The sequence below is a fragment of the Heterodontus francisci genome, chromosome 1 (assembly GCF_036365525.1).
Source record: "Heterodontus francisci isolate sHetFra1 chromosome 1, sHetFra1.hap1, whole genome shotgun sequence".
In the NCBI taxonomy this organism is placed as follows: domain Eukaryota; kingdom Metazoa; phylum Chordata; class Chondrichthyes; order Heterodontiformes; family Heterodontidae; genus Heterodontus; species Heterodontus francisci.
The window spans coordinates 36,499,083-36,521,856 of record NC_090371.1 but is presented as its reverse complement, the minus strand read 5'-3'; the positions used below and the strand labels follow the sequence as shown (position 1 = coordinate 36,521,856).

At 41.0% G+C, this 22,774-nt stretch overlaps 1 protein-coding gene across 1 annotated transcript in view; it reads left to right on the top strand.

The window, feature by feature from the left end:
* Positions 1 to 22,774, top strand: part of LOC137368874 (E3 ubiquitin-protein ligase RMND5A) — a 60,317-nt gene that overhangs the window by 32,724 nt on the left and 4,819 nt on the right. Inside the window, exons 3-8 of the mRNA XM_068029102.1 lie at positions 4,743 to 4,838; positions 8,529 to 8,663; positions 16,408 to 16,508; positions 17,514 to 17,680; positions 18,963 to 19,128; positions 22,408 to 22,510. Of these exons, the coding sequence (XP_067885203.1) occupies positions 4,743 to 4,838; positions 8,529 to 8,663; positions 16,408 to 16,508; positions 17,514 to 17,680; positions 18,963 to 19,128; positions 22,408 to 22,510 (768 nt within the window). The remainder of the gene's footprint in view (positions 1 to 4,742; positions 4,839 to 8,528; positions 8,664 to 16,407; positions 16,509 to 17,513; positions 17,681 to 18,962; positions 19,129 to 22,407; positions 22,511 to 22,774) is intronic.

Genomic DNA, 22,774 nt, shown 5'->3' with positions numbered 1-22,774 from the left:
TCCAGGTATCATTCTTGTAAACCTATGTTGCACTCCCTCCAAGGCCAATATATCCTTCCTAAGGTGTGGTGCCCAGAACTGCTCACAGTACTCCAAGTGGGGTCTAACCAGGGTTTTGTACAGCTGCAGCATAACCTCTGTCTTTATATTCCAATCCAAGCATGCTATCTGCAACCCACTGTTTCCAAAGTAAATTCCACATCTGTTTGATGGATCACTAAGTGACTAAAGTAGTGGGCAGGGGGATATTCATCTATGGATGTTATTTATTTGGACTTCCAGAAGGCATTTGAAAAAGTCCCTCAGAAGAGACTATTAGCTAAAATTGAAGCTCATGGATGTGAAGGCAAATTATTAATTTGATAGGGAGAATGGGAAGTTACTCTAATTGGCAGGATGTGATCAGTGGTGTCACACAAGGATCTCCATTGGGAGATGGTGGCATAGTGGTAATGTCACTGAACTATTAACCCAGAAGTCTAGGCTAATCCCTGGAGACACGCATTGAAATCCCACCATGGCAGCTGGTAGAATTTAAATTCAATTAATTAATAAATAAAAAAATCTGGAATTGAAAGCTGCCATGGTGCCAAGAAACTATCATTGATTGTCATAAAAACCGATCTGGTTCAATTAAGTCCTTTCGGGAAGGAAATCTCTACTGTCTTTACCCGGTCTGGCCTACATGTGACTCCAGATCCACAGCAATGTGGTTGATTCTTAACCGCCCTGTGAATTGGCCTAGCAAGCCACTCAGTTGTCAAGGGCAATTAGGGATGGGCAACAACTGCTGGCCTTGCCAGCGACCCCCGCATCCCATGAAAGAATAAAAAAAATCCTTTATTAATTAACAACTTAGATGATGGAATAGAAAGCCACATATCCAAATTTGCTGATGAGACAGAGATATTGATAGGTTAAGTGAATGGGCAAAACTGGCAAATGGATTACAATGTAGGCAACTGTGAGATCATCCATTTTGGACCTAAAAAGAACAGGGTACTTTCGAAATGGTGAATAGCTAGAAACAGCAGAGGTCCAAAGAGACTTGGGGGGGGTGGGGGGGGGGGGTGCGCAGATAAATAGCTCATTAAAATGTCATGAAAAGGTACAGAAAAATAATCCAAAAGGCTAATGGAATGCTTGCCTTTATATCTAGAGGAGTAGAATACAAGGGAGTAGTGATGCTTCAGCTATACAAAGCCACACCTGGAGTACTGAGAGCAGTTCTGGGTACCACACCTTGGAAGAATGTATTGGCCTTGGAGGGAGCACAGTAAGGGTTTACCACAATGATACCTGACTCCAAGGGTTAAATTATGATGAGGGATTTAGGAGGTTAAGGGGTGATTTGATAGAACTTTTCAAAATAATAAGGGTGACAGATTAGATTAGATTAGAGATACAGCACTGAAACAGGCCCTTCGGCCCACCGAGTCTGTGCCGAACATCAACCACCCATTTATACTAATCCTATCTATAAGATGGAGACTAATTGCGCTGTTTGTGAGTCTAGGACTAGGGGGCATAGTCTAAAAATTAGAGCTAGACCTTTTGAAATTAGGAAACACTTCTACATACAAAGAGTGGAACTTCCTTCTATAAATGGCAATTGATGCTAGATCAATTGTTAATTTTAAATCTGAGATTTGTTAGCCAAAGTTATAAGGGATATTGGGCAAAGGCGAGTATTTGGAGTTGATTGCAGGCCAATCATGATTTCATTGAATAGCGAAACAGGCACGAGGGACTAAATGGCCTGCTTCTGTTCCTATGTTCATAAATGCTTGAATGGAAATTTATATACAATATTTGCACTTATACTGCCCCAAAGACAATTTTAAGCCATGAAATGTGAACCAGGAGAATGCAGATAATACCTCTGCATAATATTTAGGCTTGTATGCCAATTTAAATGCTTTTCCTTTAATGAATTGGTGTGAACCTTGCATATCTTTTTTGGCATTTAAATTATAACTAATCTTGAGATTTTATGAAATAAGTATCAATTAGTTGCCATTTTATAAGAAGGGGTAGAGAGAACTACACACTTTCAAACTAAATTAAGAATATTAGTTTTAAATATTGGGCCAAATCTTCCTGCAAAAATAATGGCATGATGTGCAAATCGGCCAGCAAGTTCATTGGTAGAAGAAATATGCTAAGAGTTGAGAATCCAAATAACTTGCCGATCGATTTACAGTGCTTATGCTTAACGGCGTAAGTATCCTGTTAACAATGTGATAATTGTTAATACAGCGCCAATCAACCTCTCTGGCTCAGAAGGGGACAAAGTTAGATTGCTGAGTCTCATTCTTGCATCTAGTTAATTAAGAGATTTGAAACATTTCAAATATAAAACGTTTGCTTTTTTTCATTTCCTTTCTAACTTCTGTCTTAATCCAATCTTTCTTTCCCTCTTTATTTCACTTTCTGTAATTGATTTGACCCAAATTCACTTTCCTTCTCCATTCCTGTTTCTATCACAATCCTTAAATCTCATTGGTTAAGGAGATAAGCTTTTGGTCCTGTTGTTCACTAAGCCCCAGATGCCCCCTTGTCCTCACTGTGCCTTTATCAGCTTGCACTTGCAGCAAGTTTCAGTGCAAATTATATTTGAGCTGAAGGGTGCAGAAAAAGTCCACACGATTCAAAATGCCCTGCATCAGCAAGATTTGGCCCTTTTTTTTTTGTGCACTACAGACACAATGGACCAATTGATTTTTGAAATATTTTGCTGTACTTTCATTTTGTCGACACATCTCTCAAGTTTTTATCACCAAATTAGTAGTTCATTTGTAACCAGTGGATTTTCTTTTGAATATCATGCCTGAACATTACTGCGAGGTTACTCGAAGAATAGAATAGTCTGAAGGGAGAGAGATCCTGCCCTGCTTAATTATTAGTCATATATGTTTTAATTATGTATTTACTGTAGTACCTTTGTTTTTAATTGCTATTCAATGTAATTTGAGAAACATCTGTAAGTTGAGTTTTCTGATAGAATGTTGTACTGCTTTTCCATCACTAAACATCTCGGTATTTCAAAATATACTAAAACCAGTGTAAATTTATGAAGTACCATTAGCAATATTGGTGCACAAACACTTGACATTCCTTTACCCACTATTTTAACTGGATGTTAACCTGTTTTTAGCTTTTTAAATTGCTACTGCTCAAATAGCAAAGAAGTACCATACAAATTAATTAGGTGTTTATCCACTAATATCGCAAGCAGTAATTTGTGGGTTTAGTATCATTCATTTAATGGATACTGCACACGCATTAAAAATAAAATCCTGAGTGACTTTCTGTTATAAACAAACTGAAGCAAATCGGCAAACAAATTTATGTTAGGTTGTTAATGGGTTAAGTTTTCAAGAAGTCTGTTGCACCCTATTTAAAACTTATTTAAACGTGATTGTTCGTTTGAATTTGGTGTGTATTTTATTTAAGTACAGGCTTGCCTGAGACTGCTAAAATATTTCTATCTTGGTTTGTTTCATGATAAATAAGGAGCTGGTTTGTTTGCTTTTTTTCTGGTTCTCAAAGTTGTTTCTGCTACAATTTGTAGCACTGAAACCATATCTTTACAATTGGCATAATGAGCATAGTATGTTCCTCTTTCTATTTAATTCCACCCCCCCCCCACCCCCTCCAGCCCCAGCACCTCAGAACACTTGAAGCTGAGGTTTAGTTCCTGGAGCACTGATCATTCTCTGACATTTTGCAGCTTGATTGTGAGTGTTGTTTGGTTAGATGGGACAATGGGGGAGAGGGTGACGCTAGGGTCATTTTGGATGAATAAAGTAAAATGGGTTGACTGGTGTTCCTTATCTGTAATTATTTTGTGATCTTTTTGGCAGACTACTCAACAGCAGGAGAAGGGCGGTGGAGACGGATAGGGGGGTGGGTGGCATCAAAGCAGAGCATAGTCTTGATTCTATCCTTAGCCAATATCTACATCCACTTCCAACGTGTGCCATTGGGCAGTGATTTGTAGTGGGAACCCTGGTCAATTTTGGCTGTCTCTTACTTGGGTACTAAGGCAAATTGCTGATACTGGAGCAATATCAACTGACCTGGCACAGATATTTTATATAAATTAACCTCCTTGCTGAATAAACTTATTTAGCAATCAAGAAAATTGCAATTTGTGTATACAAACTGTAAAATGGAAGCATATTCAGATTTCTTTTTGGTACATAGTCCTAAACAGAATTTTGAGACTTAAATTGAGTCACTGATGATTGTGTTGCTCCTGTTGACGCATTATATCTTTGTAAAACTTTTAATTATATTAGTTTAACTCTTTTATTAGACGGAGGCTTGCTGAGAAAACCACTGCTGATTTTTGCCCTGCTATGCATTATTCAGGGAAATACAATAAATCTTAATGGCGTAACTGAGAAATTACATTCTGAACAGCTGGCTGTTCTGTTGTACAGATGATCTGATTCTAAAACCACCTGGACTACACAGTTACCTCTGCATATCTGCAGTGCATTCTGAATAGTGGTGTAGTGAACTAGTAATCAGTAGTTCTGCAGCACAGCGCTGCACAAAATTCTGGCTCATAAAATACTTCAAAGTAAAAATACTATAATTTGTAAATTAGATTTTTAGCAAAACTGTGAATGTTTATCTTGGATTTCACCCCCCCACCCCCCCCCCCCCCCCCCTCAATTTATACGATCTCTAAATACCCCATTTTGTTGTCTTCTGCTTCTGTTTACTTCCAGGTATTTCGGCACGTTTCCCCATTCTTTATACTTACAGTAGATGCCAAATACTGCTCCTTTTATCCGAGAATGGGACAGAATTTTGCTACTAATCAGGTAACTTGATTAATTTCTTCCCACCCAAAAATATTTTTCATTTGTGCAGCAGTGTTCATAAAACCTTGTTTTACCAGTGTACCCTGTTTGGCACTTTATTAATCCAGAATCGAACATTGCACTGATACCATCGGACAGTTCTAGCCTACTTAGTTGCAATGGCTGTTTTAAAATAGGTCCTAATAGCCTGAGGTGTTAGGTGGTCAGGTCTGCCATACCCTCTGTTACCAAAATATTGTTCAGATCATAAACCTCTTAAGTATATACACATTGAACTGCTGTACAAAATTCCCAGGAAAGTGTAAAAGAACAGCTGGGAATGAAGGATGAGATATGTGTTTTTCTGTCTCCTGTTTTATTATCATATGCAATGCAGCTCAGAGGCTAGCTGACTTCATTTGAAAAATTAGGTTGTTGCTGTCATAATTGGTTGTCCTTTGAAGCAGTTGAAGTGTTAAATTGTGACTGGCGCCAAAACTGTAAATGTTCTTAAATTAAAAATATGCAAAACCTTGAGTAGCACATAAAAAAACAGATTAGTGAACAAAACAGGAAAGTTTGTCTTTGAAATGTAACCGGTTTGTTGACTTTTTTTTAAAAAGCTGAACAGATTGTACAAATATAAGGGTAGATTTTCTGTTTGTTTGCTATGACTGGGCAGAAAATTTAGCCTTAACAGTTCTGTTTTTGAATAGTGACTTTTCTGTTGACTTCTAGCACTCCGAAGTTATTTAGTAACTATCTGTACATGAGATATGGTCTCTACTTGGTAACACTGTGGAGTTCCCCTTTTTGGTTAATTTTATACTATCAAAGGAAAGGTTGGAGAATACTGTGAGCATACAGATATAATTGAAAGATAAATAGCTTCTGTTGTAGCATGTGATAGGTGAAAATCTAAAGGCAGAACAGAATACCCTTGGCCCATCTTACTTCTCGTCCATCTACATGCTCTCAAACCCTCTACTGCATTTATGTGTCAGACTTCTTGGCCGACATACAGTTCTGCATGAGCAGAGATTTCCTCCAATTAAACTTTGGGAAGACCGAAGACATTGGGGCGAATTTTACAGACCCCCCCAATATCGGGGTCGTGGCGGGGGGGCCGGAAAATGTCATTGGCAGAGGCCCGCCATGGCTTCGGCACCAGGAAGGCCCGGTCTGATATTGCCAGAGGCGATGAGGCCTTGTGGTGGCCCCACCACTGCTCGGCGACGGGACACTCATTACCATATTTAAATCCGTTAGAATTTATGCATTAGTCAGACCTGAGCCTCTGCCTTCCATCCCTCTGCGATATTGGTGTTGGTGGCCGGTGCTTCTGCTCCTCTGGATCCCCGTCCCAGGATCTGAGGCGGAACACTGGTGGGGGTGGGGGGGGTAGCAGGTAGGTTTTCAGTGTGGGGGTGGTGGGGGGAGCAGCATCAAAGTAATTTAATTGGTGTAGGGGACGGTGGGAAGGGGTAAAGTTTAAATTTTATGAACTTTCTGGGGGGATGGAAGTAAGTGTTTTCGGGGGGTGGAGAGAAGGCAGGTAATTAATTCTATTATTGGGAGGGTGGGAGAGGGTCAGGATGGATTTATTTCATTTTTAAAAATCACTATCTGAGTCCTATTTAACCCTAAATTGAGTTTACGACCACGTCCTCTCCATCACAAATACAGCCTACTTCCACCTCTCTAATATTACTTGCCTCCACACCTGCTTTATCCCACCTGTTGCTGAAACCCACATCTACGCTTTTATTCTCTCCAGACTCAAATACTGCAATATTCTCCTGGCCAGCCTCCCATCTTCCATCCTCTGTAAACTTCAGGCACCAAGTCCCATTTGCCTGTTACCCCCTGTCTGTGCCTGCTGGTCTATATTGGCTTCCGGTCCAACAATGCCTCAATTTTAAACTTCCAACCTTGTATTTATCATTTCCTATTTTTGTGACCACTTCCAGCCCTACGACTGTCAGAACTCTGCGTTCATCCAACTCTGGACTTGTGCATACCCACTTCTTTCGCCCCATTATGCCTTCAGCTGCCGAGGCATTAGGTCTAGAATTCCCCCCCCCCCCCCTCGCTCTCGCCCTCCTCCCCACCCCCCCTGGACATTTCTTAAAGCCTGGCTCTTTGACCAAGCTTTTAGTTTTCTGCCTTAATATCTTTTTGCATCGTTTGGTTTCAGTTTTTGTCTGATTATGCTCCTGTGAAGTACTTTGGGACATTTTACTACACTAAAGGAACTCTAAGAATACAAGTTGTTATTGTTAATTGGGGATTAGACCGAAAACGATATTGCAACATTTAGAATATTCGCTCGGGGCGGGGTGGGGGGGGGGGGTGTGGGGCTTGATGTTTGTGGTGGAATCCTAGTAGAGATCTTCATTACTGAAACATAAAAGCTTGTAGTGGTTAACTGAAGTCACTGTTTCCAGAATGAATTACAGAGAATGAGTGAAAGGCATCAAGCTGACCTGATTCAATATTGCAAGCTAAATTCTCCCAGAACAAAGCAGCAGATGTTTCAGAAAGTTTGGCGGTAGTGATATTGGAATTTCTACACTTTAAGGCTGTCCCCAGTTATCTCCAATAATTTTCCCTAGTTGAGAGGCAACTATGTCTCACACTTTAGACCTCCTCTTTGAATGAATGCTACTCTGGACCTGATTGCTAGAAATTGTGCCAAGGAAGTCTGCATTGACTTACTGGCATATTTTTCCTTTTCTCCCTTTGCCTTTGGAGATGTATCTGTCCATTCTCTAATTCTAATAGCACATCTTAAGTTGAAACTTGTGTGGATGTGTGTCGTACCCTTTTATATACCGATGCACTGCATCACTCAATTAAATCATCCTTGTTTTGTAATGATTTACAAAATTTTCGCGCTTCTAGACTGCCTATTAACACCTCTAACATCGCCTGACTCTGCCCCTTCCTCAGCTCATCTGATGCTGAAACGCCATCCATAACTTTTTAAACCTCTAAACATGACTATTCCAATACACACCTGGCCAGCTTCCCATGTTCTACCCTCGGTAAACAGATCATCCAGAGCTCTACTGCCTATATCCTAACACCTATCACCCCTGTGCTCACTGATCTCCTCTAGCTCCTGGTTAAGCATCCCCTCAATTTTAAAATTCTCATCTGTTGTTTTCATATCCCACTATGGCTTCACCCCACCCTATCTTTGTAATCTCCTCCAGCCACACAACCCTCAGTATCCGTGCTCCTCCAATTCACCCCCAATTTTAATTGCTTCACTGTTGGTGGTAGCATCTTCAGCCGCCAAGGCCCTAAGCTCTGGAATTCCCTCCATAAACCTCTTTGCGTCTCTACCTGTCTTATCTCATTTAAGATGCTGCTTAAATCTATCCTTTTGACCAAGCTTTTAGTCATGTACACTAATATTTCATGTGGCTCGGTGTCAAAATTTTGCTTGATAACACTCCTGAGAAGTGCCTTGGAACATTTTACTATGTTAAAGGTGCAATATAAATTCAAGTTGTTCAATTATGTAATGATGTGGGAAGGAGTATCTGGAATTTCATAAATCTTGTTTTTCTATACTTCATTTTTACTTGATTTGTTAGGCTGTGTTTCAGATGACTATTGACAATTGTGCAAGTAAAGAAATCGTTTTTTTCTTAATGCTGCATTGCTTTTGAAAATTTATATTCCCATTTGCATTTTTTTCAGAATTTTGATGCAGATATCAATGGGGTTGCAATAGATGGATGCTGGCAAACTGATAGCCAACGTCTCCTTAGCGAGGTGATGGTGGAACACTTCTTCCGACAAGGGATGCTGGATGTGGCAGAAGAACTGTGTCAGGTAAAAATAATGGACATTATAGTACTGGTATTCAATCCCATCCGTAATTCCTTTTTCCTAAATTGCTTCTCTGAAATGGATCAAGTATTTCAGGATGAATTACACTTGTCAGTCGCATGCAACTAATTCTTCATGCTCCACTGTGCATCTGTGTTTTGTTTATTTGCATTCTTATGCTAACTTTTGCATCATGTTCTATGCTTATGTCAAGCCATTCAACCTGCTGTGTTACACTATCCTACACTGCATATCGTGTCCCAGCTGTTTGGAATAAATACTGTCTTTGTTTTGACCCCGTTTAGCCTATTGTATTTATATTGAAGTAATTTATTCATAGGTTATCTTTTTGGAAGGCCTTTGTTGATGTTTTACCTTATGAATACTTGAAGAAATTTTTCAGAATGTTTACTATTTTATAGAAAGGTCACAAACCTGAGACGTAACTGTTTTTCTCTCCACAGATGCTGCCTGATCTGCTGAGTATTTCCAGCATTTTCTGCTTTTATTTCAGATTCCAGCATCTGCAGTATTTTGTTTACTACTTTATGTTCATCATTTTCAAGCCCTTTCACATCGTTTAGGGTTTTCACCTAAATTTTCGTCGTGAGATTGTCCTTTCAACCCTGTTACTGCATTTTCTTATTTTTATCCTGAGTTGGGTGCCTCAGGATTTGGTGTTGGGACCATTATTGTTTCCAATTTACATCAGCAAATTGTATTCAAAGCCCAGTGCAAACTGGTTAGATTTTTAGATATCAAATCAGGAGTGTCAGAGAACTGGAGCGATATTATGAATTCTACTATTTCTTAAGGCACTGAGGAAGGTCCATGGAATTGGAGGAACCTGCTTAGAAATTACAGAATGAGAGGTTCAAAAAAAAAAGTGGGCAGAACTGTGGCAAATGAAGTTTAATACAGACAAATGTGAAAGTAATAAATATTTTAAAAATGTGCAACTCACATAAGAAATAAGTAACCTAAATAACAGCAGGAATAGGCCAATTGGCCCTTCGAGCCTGCTCCATAAATGTTGAAATAGATGAGGATGAAGTTGAAAAGGTATTTGGAGCCTTAGTAAACTCAATGCAGAAAACATCCAACTATTGCAAAGCAATAATCAACAAAGTCAGTAGAATATTGAACTACACAGCCAAAACAGTAGAATACAAATCGGAGGAATTCAAATTCAATTACAATGCTCTAGCCAAACCACACCTTAACTATTGTTTCCAGTTCTGCTTATTGAGACCCAAGGGAGACATTCAAACATTGGAGGTAGTGCGAGTAAGAGCCATCACCCCAGGAGGCCTCAATTATGGAGAAACTTAAAGACGATATCTGAGAGGTAATCGTATGGAGGTAAATTGGATAGAAAATCTAAATATAGAAAATTACTTAAAATTGTGAGAGTGGAACAAGTGGTGACCAGTTTAAATGAGTAAAAAGCATATTTGGGACTGATATCGGGAAGTTCACAGTGATCAAAATGTAGAATGGTTTCCCAGTGAAAGCGCAAACCCTGGAATCATTTAAGAAGCAATTTGATTATGCAGCAAAGATACTGTAGAGTCTTTTTGGATAGCTTCCCTTGTCTGTAATTATCTTGTGATTTCCATGAACACCATTTTTCAGCCAGCTTTATAGCAGTTGTTTTTACTTGGTCACAGTCAAGTCTGGTTCCTGTTGACAGCAGGAACCCAAGTCTTTTGAGTGCTTATTACTAATACTTGAAAAATAATTTAGAAGCTTAAAGCTAATTCTGCTAGCAGCAGACATCTGTTTTTTTTGTGACTGTAGGGGTGTGATTCTGAATAGGGTTTCCCCAGGCTATACTAGGAAGTCTTGCTGCTGCCCAAATCTTCAGCATTCACAATTTCCCAACCGCATCACCATCATCCTCGCCCCCCCCCCCCCCCCCCCCCCCAAAACGCCGCCTTCTCCTTCAGGCAATACAAAAGCAAAATACTGCAGATGCTGGAAATCTGAAATAAAAACAGAAAATGCTCGGTCATCAACCTGAAACATTAACTGTGTTTCTTTCTCTGCAGATACTGCCTGATCTGCTGAGTATTTCCAGCATTTTCTGTTTTTTGTTACCTTGTACCAGCTTGCTCTCCCTGCTTAAGTAGTTGATCTCGTTTCCACCTCGTTGCTTCATGCTACCTGTCACCACCCCAAGCAGCTGTACCATTCCTGCTTCCTCCTACCATATTTTGCCTTCTCCCTCACCTGCTGTGACCCACTGTCAAACCCTATTGTTATGACCATGTGAGAAAGGTGTCTTGGGGTCTGTTACTGTCTTCACCTGTTCTTAATATAGCAGGGTATTATTTTTAAACACACTGTGTTTTGAGCTCCCGCTCTGTGAATCCTTGTTCACAGCTTTCCAATTATAAGGCAAAGAAATGAGCATAAACAGGCTTTCTTTGGTTTAAAGGAGAAAAGTGAAATTTATTAAACCTTAAACAAACTGTAATATGGTTAACGCCTATGGATATAAGATGCGCCCACGCTAGCATGCACACGCGATATAGAACAAGAACAAAGTACAGTACAGCAGTGGAACAGGCCAATCGGCCCTCCAAGTCTGCGCTGATCTTGATGCCTGCCTAAACTAACACCTTCTGCACTTCCGGGGCCCATATCCTTCTTTTCCCTTCCTATTCATATATTTGTCAAGATGTCTCTTAAACATTGCTTTCGAATCTGCTTCTACCACCTCTCCTGGCAGCAAGTTCCAGGCACTCACCACCCTCTGTAAAAAAAAAAAAAAAAACTTGCCTCGCACATCCCCTCTAAACTTTGCCCCTCGCACCTTAAACCTATGTCCCCTAGTAACTGACTCTTCCACCCTGGGTAAAAGCTTCTGACTATCCACTCTGTCCATGCCGCTCATAACTTTGTAAACCTCTATCATGTTGCCCCTCCACCTCCATCGTTCCAGTGAAAACAATCCGAGTTTTTCCAACCTCTCCTCATAGCTAATGCCCTCCAGACCAGGCAACATCCTGGTAAACCTCCTCTGTACCCTATCCAAAGCCTCCATGTCCTTCTGGTAGTGTGGCGACCAGAATTGCACGCAATATTCTAAGTGTGGCCTAACTAAGGTTCTGTACAGCTGCAACATGACTTGCCAATTTTTATACTCTATGCCCTGACCGATGAAGGCAAGCATGCCGTATGTCTTCTTGACTACCTTATCCACCTGCGTTGCCACTTTCACTGTACGCCCAGATCTCTCTGCCTGTCAATACTCCTAAGGGTTCTGCCATTTACTGTATACCTCCCACCTGCATTAGACCTTCCAAAATGCATTACCTCACATTTGTCCGGATTAAACTCCATCTGCCATTTCTCCGCCCAAGTCTCCAACCGATCTATATCCTGCTGTATCCTCTGACAATCCTCATCATTATCCGCAACTCCACCAACCTTTGTGTCGTCCGCAAACTTACTAATCTGACCAGCTACATTTTCCTCCAAATCATTTATATATACTACAAACAGCAAAGGTCCCAGCACTGATCCCTGTGGAACACCACTAGTCACATCCCTCCATTCAGAAAAACACCCATCCACTGATACCCTCTGTCTTCTATGACCAAGCCAGTTCTGTATCCATCTTGCCAGCTCACCTCTGATCCCGTGTGACTTCACCGTTTGTACCAGTCTGCCATGCAGGGCCTTGTCAAAGGCTTTCCTAAAGTATATACACATGCAAATAGGGACAGAAAAGAGCAGAAGAAAAAATAAATGGAGAGGTCTGAGGCAGTCTCTAAAAGGGATTTCTTGTTACTGTTTGTGTTTCCAGCTCATCCTTGCTTGTAGACAGCTCTTACTTTTCGTTTTCTTAAACCTTGTTCACTGTAGGAGACTTTTCTGTCTTGGTGTTCGTATGTTTTCAGTGGTTTCTGATGCTGGTGAGAGCGAATTGAGAGCAGGCACGAGAGAGGTGTTCAGTCCAGGAGAAATGTGCTTTCCTATTTCAAATCTGTGGCAAGTTCAAAAAAACTAACAGCCATGTGACTAAAACTGGTCTGACCACTTCTTCTGTGTATTGGGTCCTTCTGTTCCAATATTTACTATGCAAATGTCTCTCCAGTCAGGGGCTTGCAATTTTAAGTTTTAATGTTCGTGTGGTGAAATCATGTGTGTCTCAGTCTTGGCACATTGGGGGTTTGCCTGACACTATGCTGAATAGCCTCTAATGTGCTGTATGTTTGCAGTTCCACCCTGGGTGCCTGTTTGTTTCCATCCCTCATTACTGCAACGTTTCACTGCCACCAACCACTTTCTTCTGCCACCCTGTAATCACATGCCGCTATCTTTCTCTCCAAAGCACACCCTCCACTTATCACTTATTGCTGTACCACTCCCTTTCCTCACCCAATGTTTCTATCTGTTTCTTTTTCCCTCTCTGCTTATAAAAACATATTATTAAGAACAAACTTACATTTATATAGTACCGTGTGTATCATCAGGACATCCCAAACTAATTCATAGCTTTTGATGTGCAGTTACTGTTGTCATGCCTGGTGTGTGGTTATGACCGAGGTGGGAGGGTGCACTGTCTTTTAAGTTCCACTTCTCCACAGGTCACAACATCTATTTAAATGTTTACCCAGTTACTGATACAGCCAATCATGTACTCTAATTTTTTAAATCCCAGAACAAAATACACCAACCAGGTCTCTTTAATAAACAACAAAATTATCAGTTTATTATAAAACAAGACTTGACCAATAACGAAGCAAAGCATTAACACATTGATTAAAATATGAAAGTTCTCTTTTTAAAAATTCCCCAATTAGACTCTCAGACACACACACACACTGAAAAAAATAGAGGGCTGGATTTTACCATAGGCGGACAGGACTTCGCCACTGATGTAAAAGTCGGTGGCGAACCCACTTACGCATAGTCTGGGGATCCGACCCACATTTTATGGGTCCCCGGGCTTTAATTGTCCCGAGGCGGGACTTCCACTTGCTTAAGGGAAGAGGTCCCGCCTCAGTGAGCTGCCGGCCATTAGTCCCAGCAGTGCCACCGGGAGCGGTGGCCACTGCTGGGACTGCAGCCCAGCCAATGCCATTGAGCCAGGACTTCAGGTAAGTTGGGCTTGCCTCACCAGGCAGGTGATCGATTGTGGCGGCGAGGCAAGGGTAGTCGTTTGGGGCGATGGGGGAGGTGCGTATTGGGTCCCAGGGGGTGGGTTGGGAGGCAGGGGTGGCCCTCAGTGGGGCGCCCTGTGCCCGACTCCCGTGGCACCCCCTGGTACGAGGAAAGACCAGCAGCTATCGCCAGGCGGCCTTTCACGTCCCCAACACGCCCACCTGCCATGGGTAAAATACCCGTGGAGGTGGGTGAGGGCCCTTAAGTGGCCGTTAAGTGGTGACTTAAGGGCCTTGATTGGCCTCAGGTGGGCAGGCTCAACCCCCCACCCCCCCCCCCCACCTCGCCCGCCCAACCGCCATAAAGTTGGCCGGAGGCGGGAGCAGGGCGGGAAGGCTTCCCAGAAGCTGCCTACTGTATTTTACGCCACCCACGTGCCACCATCCGACCCAGTGGAGTGGCATAAAATTCAGTCCAGAAATTCACTCTGCAGAGGTCTGTTACAAAAAAAGAGACCCAAAAAAAAACTACTTTGGCCAAATACTACTTAATTCTTCACCAAAAAAGAAAGAGGATATGGAAGGAAGTCACTTGTCCCTTTTTTGGTCTGGTATACGTAGATGGGCCACTAGGATCATTTCAGAAGCAGTCCGTTCTGGAGATGTGGAGAATTATTCTAGTAGGCTTTCTAGAAGAACTGTGGCATCGAGGTTTTTATGCCAGCGCGCGCTTGAATCACAGAACTTTTTTTTCCAGCTCCTCAGGAGCTGTACAGCCCCATGGATATTTTGCTCTTCCACACCGAATCTTGGCAGGATTTCTTCAAAAAGGTAGAGGTGGTGGTGAGCTGGGTGTTTTATTTTTCTTTGGCAGGAAAATATCAACTGTCTTCAAGCAGTTCACACCACAACTAACAGAAAACAATGTTCAAATCCCAAACAGTGAGTCGACCTCCTGACTTCCATTAACCTTGACATGTGGCTTCCCTGTATCTCTAAATAAATATACACCACCAGGTGCATGTTCCCCTCCAAGCCACACACCATCCTGACTTGGAACTATGTCACCGTTCCTTCATTGTCACTGGGTCAGAATCCTGGAACTCCCTTCCTAACAGCACTGTGGGTGTGCCTACACCCCAAGGACTGCAGCAATTCAAGAAGTCAGCTCACCACCGCCTTCTCGAGGGCAATTAGGGATGGGCACAAAATGCTGGTGTAGCCAGTGACGCCTGCATTCCATGAACGAAAAATAAAATAGCTGATAAAATGAATTACTATGCATAAGAGCATAAGAAATAGGAGCAGGAGTAGACCATATGGCCCTTGAACCTGTTCTACCATTCAGTTTGATCATGGCAAATCTGTCTCAACTCCACTTTCCTGTCTACTCCCCATAATCCTTGATTTTGAGACCACCTATCGCTGCCTTGAATATACTCAATGATGGAGCATCCACAACAAAGAACAGTACAGCACAGGAACAGGCCATTCGGCCCTCCAAGCCTGCGCCGATCTTGCTGCCTGCTTAAACTAAAACCTTCTGCACTTCCGGGGTCCGTATCCCTCTATTCCCATCCTATTCATGTCTTTGTCAAGATGCCTCTTAAACGTCTCGAAGGTACCTGCTTCCACCACCTCCCCCGGCAACAAGTTCCAGGCACTCACCACCCTCTGTGTAAAGAACTTGCCTCGCACATCCCCTCTAAACTTTGCCCCTCTCACCTTAAACCTATGTCCCCTAGTAACTGACTCTTCCACCCTGGGAAAAAGCTCTGACTATCCACTCTGTCCATGCCGCTCATAACTTAGTAAACCTCTATCATGTTGCCCCTCCACCTCCGTCATTCCAGTGAAAACAATCTGAGTTTATCCAACCTCTCCTCATAGCTAATGCCCTCCAGACCAGGCAACATCATGGTAAACCTTTTCTGTACCCTCTCCAAAGCCTCCACATCCTTCTGGTAGTGTGGCGACCAGAATTGCACGCAATTCCAAAGATTCACAACCCTCTGAGTGAAGAAATTTCTCTTCATCTTGGTCCTAAATGTTCAACCTCTTATCCTGAGACTGTGCCCCCTTGTTCTAGATTTCCCAGCCAGGGAAAACAATCTCTCGGTATCTACTCTGTCAAGCCTCTTCGGAATCTTGTACATTTCAGTGAGATCACCCCTCATTCTTCTAAACTCCAGAGAACATTGGCCCACTTTACTCAGCCTCTCGTCATAGGACAATCCTCTCATCCCAGGAACCAATCTAGTGCATCTTTGCTGTACCACCTCCAAGGTAAGTATATCCTTCCTTGGATATGGAGATCAAAACTGCACACAGTACTCTAGTTTGGTGTGGTCTCACCAAAGTCATATACAATTGTAGCAAGATTTCCTTATACTTGTACTACAATCCCCTTGCAATAAAGGCCTTTTGCGTAGTAAATCTCCCCACCATATCTGACCCTATTAGTTGTTATTAACTGCACATATTAATCAGCTTACATTGTAGTTTCTGTTCGACTCTAAATTCGCTGTATTTTGGAGACAGTATTTTTGAGCAATAAGAGGTTTAGTTGCCTCTTATCCAGAATGATTTGTCAAATTGCACCCGGTATATAAATGTACTGATTTGTCCATTAGGAAGCTGGCTTGTGCATAGAAGGGAACCAAAAGGAACCGTTTGTAGAACTAAATCGAATCTTGGAGGCACTCAGAGTAAGAGATCTAAGGCCTGCACTAGAGTAAGTCACATTTTTAAAATATTATACGATAAATGTATTGAGCAATTAGGTCACAGACCTGAAATGTTCACTCTCTTTCTGTCTTCACAGATGCTGCCAGACCTACTGAGTATTTCCTGCACTTGCTGTTTTTATATGAGCAGTTGGGAATGTTTTGACAAATTTGGTTAAAGTAATTTGGTTAATGTTCCTAGAATGCTGTGCAGTTCTGATTATAGTTATGGTTTCAAATTATATCTTCATATTTCTTTGCGAACAAATGAGCAACTCTGGAAGAGTCCTGCTTTTAAAAAGAAAAGTGTTCTTTAAACTGAATTGTAATTTTGCTCAAATTTGGAAGAGTGGTGGAAGACATTGAGAATTTCTGTTCAGAGTTCGGTGTACACAAACTGGTTTTAGTCGCTCCTTTTGTCCGAATGTAGTTGTAACATTTATCATGACGTTATTTAGCTGTTTGGTGGTGTGGTTTTCTTTGCAATTAAAATGGGACTTTTTCTCAAACCTATTAAATTGTAATCATATATATCAATTTCTTTCACCTTTTTTAAAATTTATACATTCACGGGATGTGTGCTTTGCTGGCAAGGCCAGCATTTATTGCCCATCCCTAATTGTCCTTAAGGTAGTGGTGAGCCACCTCTTGACAACTGAGTGACTTGCTATTTCAAAGGGCAGTTAAAAGTCATTGCTGTTTGTTTGGGAGTTACATAAGACAGAAGTAGGTAAGGAGGGCAGATTTCCTTCCTGAACCAGGTGGGTTTTTATGACACGTTACATGGTCACCAATACTGGTAGTATCTTTTCAGAGCCAGATTTTTATTTAATCGACTGAATTTAAATTCTCCAGCTGCCATGGTGGGATTTGAACTCATGTCTCTGGATCATTATTCCAGGTCTCTGGATTGCTAGTCCAGTAACTAACCATTATACCACTGTTTCCTTCGGTTTGTAATGATACCTTGTGGAAGCCTAGTTAAAACATTGACGAGTTTATTTTCCTTAAAGATGGGCAGTTGCAAACCGAGAGATGTTGATGGCACAGAACAGTTCCCTAGAGTTCAAGCTACACAGATTATATTTTATAAGCCTGTTGATGGGAGGTACAGAAAATCAGAGGGAAGCACTTCAGTATGCCAAGAACTTCCAGCCATTTGCTTTAAATCACCAGAAGGGTAAGCTGCATTTTGGCTTGAAAATGTATATTGTAGGAGCCCATGTTTTACTATGTGTCATACGTAATGCACTTTTCTCTTAAATTTTCTTCCGTCCTCTCCTGTGGACAATTCCACAGGTGTCAGTTGCCTTCTGATTCTTCACCCAAAGTAACATTATTCAACTGCAACATGCATTTTATAGCTCCTTTAACATAGTAAAACGTCCCAAAGTGCTTCACGGGTGTGTTATCAGATAAAACTTGACACCGAGCCACCTAAGGAGATATTAGGACAGGTGACCAAAAACTTGGTCAAAGAGGTAGGCTTTAAGGAGGGAAAAGAGAGGTAGAGTAACTTAAGGAGGGAATTCCAGAGCTTGGGACCCAGGTCCCAAGCACAACTGCGAAGGAAACTGGGGATGCACAAAATTGGAGGAATGCAGATTTCTCTGGTTGTCGAGCTGAAGAAGGTTATAAAGATAGGGAGGGGTGATACCATGGAGGGATTTGAACACAACAATGAGAATTTTTAAATTCAAGGTGTTTTAGCTGCAGATGGACTGAGACAGGGCAGAAACATTCACATGTAAGTGTTGATGAGCATTAACAGGCTATTTGACTTGGGGTTATAACAGCCGAGCAAAATTCTGTTCTCATCCAGTCTCCAAACAGCGCAGTTCCATCGGAGATCTCCTAAGCACTGGGAACTCTGTCTACTTCAATCTTCCCTAGCCTAAAGCAATAAGGAAAATCATAGTGTCCTTTATCCTGGCACCTGTTGAAGTCAATTCATTTAGGACAAACTGGGGATTGATCTTGAGACCTACCTGAGCAGTATGATTCATCCTACTCACTGAAGAAGCTGAATTGACAAAAAAGACTATGACTTTGTAATTATATATTAAAATTAAAATTGTATATTTTGTGTTGGGATATACTAATTGCAAATGCATGTTCTTGAAAGTCATAATGCATCTCTTGCCCTCAGCAATTGGTAGAGGGAGAAGAAAATAGGTATTTTATATTTGCAAGAAGTACAGAATATAAAAAGGTGTTGCTGCAAATCTATAATGCAATCACTGCATATGAGCAAATTTATTATGTGAGACGTTTTCTTTACTTTTTACATTAGGATTAAATGTAGGTTGCTGTAAATACTGGACGGGGAGGAAAATGGGAACAAATTGAACTAATATTTATAATCTGGTACATTGTAAGATCGCAAAAGTAACTTTGGCTTTGAAGATTGATGCATGCTCATTTTAGTTAAAAAAATATACTTTATTTTTGTCTCTTTACAGACATCCAGGTGCTAATGGGGAGCCTTGTTTACTTGAGACAGGGAATAGCAAACTCGCCATATATGCACCTGTTAGATTCTAACCAGTGGGCTGATATTTGTGATATCTTCACCAGGGATGCCTGCTCTCTCCTTGGTCTCTCAGTAGAATCACCACTAAGTGTCAGGTATGAGTAAATATTGTTAGATCTGATTACTCAATCGTATTAGAGTGGTGGGCAATTTTTAAAGTTTCCTGTTACCTTTCATCCGTTGATAGTTTTGAATGAGGATGATGGAGCTAAATCAAGCAATTATGGTAAGTTGCTTTTTGGCAATTTTATGACTTTTTTTTGGTTCGTCAAGGTAAGTATTGCTATAGTGTTGGGGAATAGAACCATTTATGTTTTTTCAGGCATCCACTGTGTACAATATGTCCTTTCAGGTCAAGTATAGCACAGATGGAGAACAAAGTTTACATTTCCCCCATCAAGGTCTCTCTGTCCCAGCATTTTAATAAGCACCCATTACTCCACCAGGAAGATGTTTTGACATTTTCCCTCACCAACTATTCTCTATCCTCCTTTCAGTGAGATTGCCAATTATTCCTAAATTAGGAGCAGTTTTGCACTGAGGGTTTATACATATTAAGAACTGGATTGATTGAACTCATTTCATCCTTCACACCCAGCAGACAAAGATGTGTAAGTCCAGTCTGGATTTGATTCCAGGTCCCAAAGATAAAATGTCAGTGTCCAAACCAATGGGTGCACCTGTATCATGCACTTTTAATGGACGTCATAAGAATCATAACAACACAGAAGGAAGCCATTTGGCCCATCAAGTCCATTAACGCTCAATGAGTAAATTAGCACATATGCAACAAATCTTAGTGGGCACCCATATCACTCTATCATTTGTGCTTTCAGTATTTTTTGAACTGTGCCCTGTGGTTAGTAACACTAGTGAAATTTCAAAGTGTGCATCATCTACAATACTTGGTAGAAGACTCATGGAATAAAAAGACTAGCGAGGCCAGTGGGGCTGTATATTCTATGCAATTCTATACCATAATATCAGAAATTGATCCTGATTGTGGTGTTGCATATTGGTGAACTACTTTTATTCACTTGATGGCAGTGTTGTACCACTTTAAATTCACCTGTGTAAATTATTCTTCCTGTTGATGAGTTCCTAATTTTATTGGGCCTTCAGGAGGTACAAACAAAGGCTCAGTGACCCTCCCCACTGCAAGGAAAGAAAACTCTTAAGAATGATTCACCTTGACTCTTTTCACGCATCTTCTAACTGATTTGGCAAGTAAAATCAAGGAAAACCCAAAGATTTTTATATATACATAAAGAGCAAGAGGCTAACTAAAGAGAGTAGGGCCTATAAGGGTAACCTGTGTGTGAAGGAGGAGGACGTGGGCATGGTTCTGAATGAATACGTTGCATCTGTTTTCACTAAAGAGAGGGATGATACAGTTATTGCAATTAGGGAGGAGAAGTGTGAAATATTGGGTGAAATTAACAGTGAGAGAGGCAGTTTTGATGAATCTCCAGGCCCAGATGAAATGTATCCTAGGCTGTTCAGAGAAGAAATAGCGAAAGCTCTGACCATCATTTTCCAGTCCTCTCTGGGTGCAGGTGTGGTGCCACAGGACTGGAGGACAGTTAACGTACCATTGTTTAAAAAAGGGAAAAAGAGAGACACTGACACAAGCCTAACCTCGGTGGTGGGAAAATTATTGTAAACGTTTGAGAGACGGGACAAATCTTCATTTAGAAAGACAGATTAGTCAACACGGATTTATTAAGGGAAGGTTGTGTCTGACTAACATAATTGACCCTCCTTGTTACCTCCTCAAAAAAATTCAATGAGGGTAGTGTATTTGCTATATAGATTTTAGCAAGGATTTTGAGAAGGTCCCACATGGCAGATTGGCCACTAAAGTAAAAGCCAGTGAGATCCAAGGCAGTAGCAAGTTGAATCTAAAATTGGCTCAGAGGCAGGAAGCAAAGGGTAATGGTCAATGAGTGTTTTTGTGATTGGAAGGCTGTTCTGCAGGGCTTTGTACTAGGTCCTTTGCTTTTTCTGGTATATATCGTTAATTTAGACTTGAACAAAGAGGGTATGATTAAGAAGATTGCAGATGAAACAAAAATTGGTTGTATGGATGATAATGAAGAAAGATATAGGCGGCAAGGAAATATCAATGGACTAGTCAGGTGGACAGAACAGTGGCAAATGGAGTTCAATCTGGAGAAGTATGAGGTAACAAAGCAAGGGAATACACAATAAATGGGAGGGTACTGAAAGGATAGAGGAACGGGGGGGACCTTGGAGTGCATGTCCATAGATCCCTGAAGGTGGCTGGACAGATAGATAAGGTAGTCAAGAAGGCATTCACGATACTTTCTTTTATTAGCCGAGGCATAGAATATAAGAGCAGGGAGGTTGTGCTGGAACTGTATAAAACACTAGTTAGGCCACAGCTGGAGTGCTGTGTGTAGTTCTAGTCACTGTAGAGAAGAAGTGATTGAGGTAGAAAAAAGATTTGATGACATTGCCTGGACCGGAGAATTTTAGTTATGAGGAAAAATTAGATAGGCTGGGGTTGTTTTCTTTGGAATATAGGAGACTGAGGGGAGATTTAATTGAAATATCTAAAATTGAGGGGGGTCTAAATAAAGTGGATAGGAAGGCCATATTTCCCCTTGGTTGAGGGGTCCATATTCCAGGGGGTACAGATTTAGGGTAGGAGATTTAAAGGGGATTAGAGGGGAATTTTTTTTCACCCCGAGGGTGGTGGAATTCTGGAGTTCACTGCCTGAAAGGTGGTAGAGGCAGAAACCCTCATAACATTTTAAAAGAAAATTCCTTGAATATGCACTAGAAGAATTGCAACCTACAAGACTACAGACCACAAGCCAGAAAGTGGGATTAGGCTCAATGGCTACTTGTCAGCTGGCGTAGATGTGATGGGCCAAATGGCCTACTTCCATGCTGTAAATTTCTATGATTTGAGAATTGGGATTTCTGTTCTCTCAGTTGGGGGCTATTTTGTTTGGAAAGATTTCAGGGGAGAAAATGTATGTTTTTTCTTTTTTTTTAAAAACTAGGAAAATCAATTCTGATATCTGAATTATATTATCAATAGGGCTTAATCTATCTTGCTGTTGTTTGCTCTGAACGGCTTCTACATAGCAATTTCGCATCCTCATGGATTTTCTAATATTTTAACATCTTTTCGCCATAAAACCTTCAAGACTGCTGGATTTTGGCTCCCAAAACTTTTCAGATTGGATTTTATACTACATTAATGGGATACCATATTTTTTAATATCACATATCTTTTGTTCACAACAGCTATTTAAGAGCTAATTCACAGTAATTTATACATAATGTTTGAAATATTTTCATATTAAATTGCTATGTATCTCTATTAAGAATTATTCATTCAGTTTTTCAGCAGGATGTATTGCATTGCCAGCTCTCATTAACATTAAGGCAGTCATTGAGCAGAGACAGTGCACTGGAGTATGGAATCAGAAGGATGAGTTGCCAGTAAGTACATATTAATGTTTGTATTCAGATTATACATAAACCCATACTAAACACAGACTGTTGGTAGAGCTTGGGTTAGTAATTTGCCTTCAGCTTGGGGTCGGATGCCAGAATTGGCAGCCAAGCCCAGGAAGGTTGCTGCTACTTGCCTACTATAATGGCAGCTAGCCAAGGAAGGATCCATTGTATATGTTACTTAAACAGGTATTTTTCCAGTTGGGAAATTAATCCTTTTGCTTCTTAAGATTACTTGATGACTCTTGA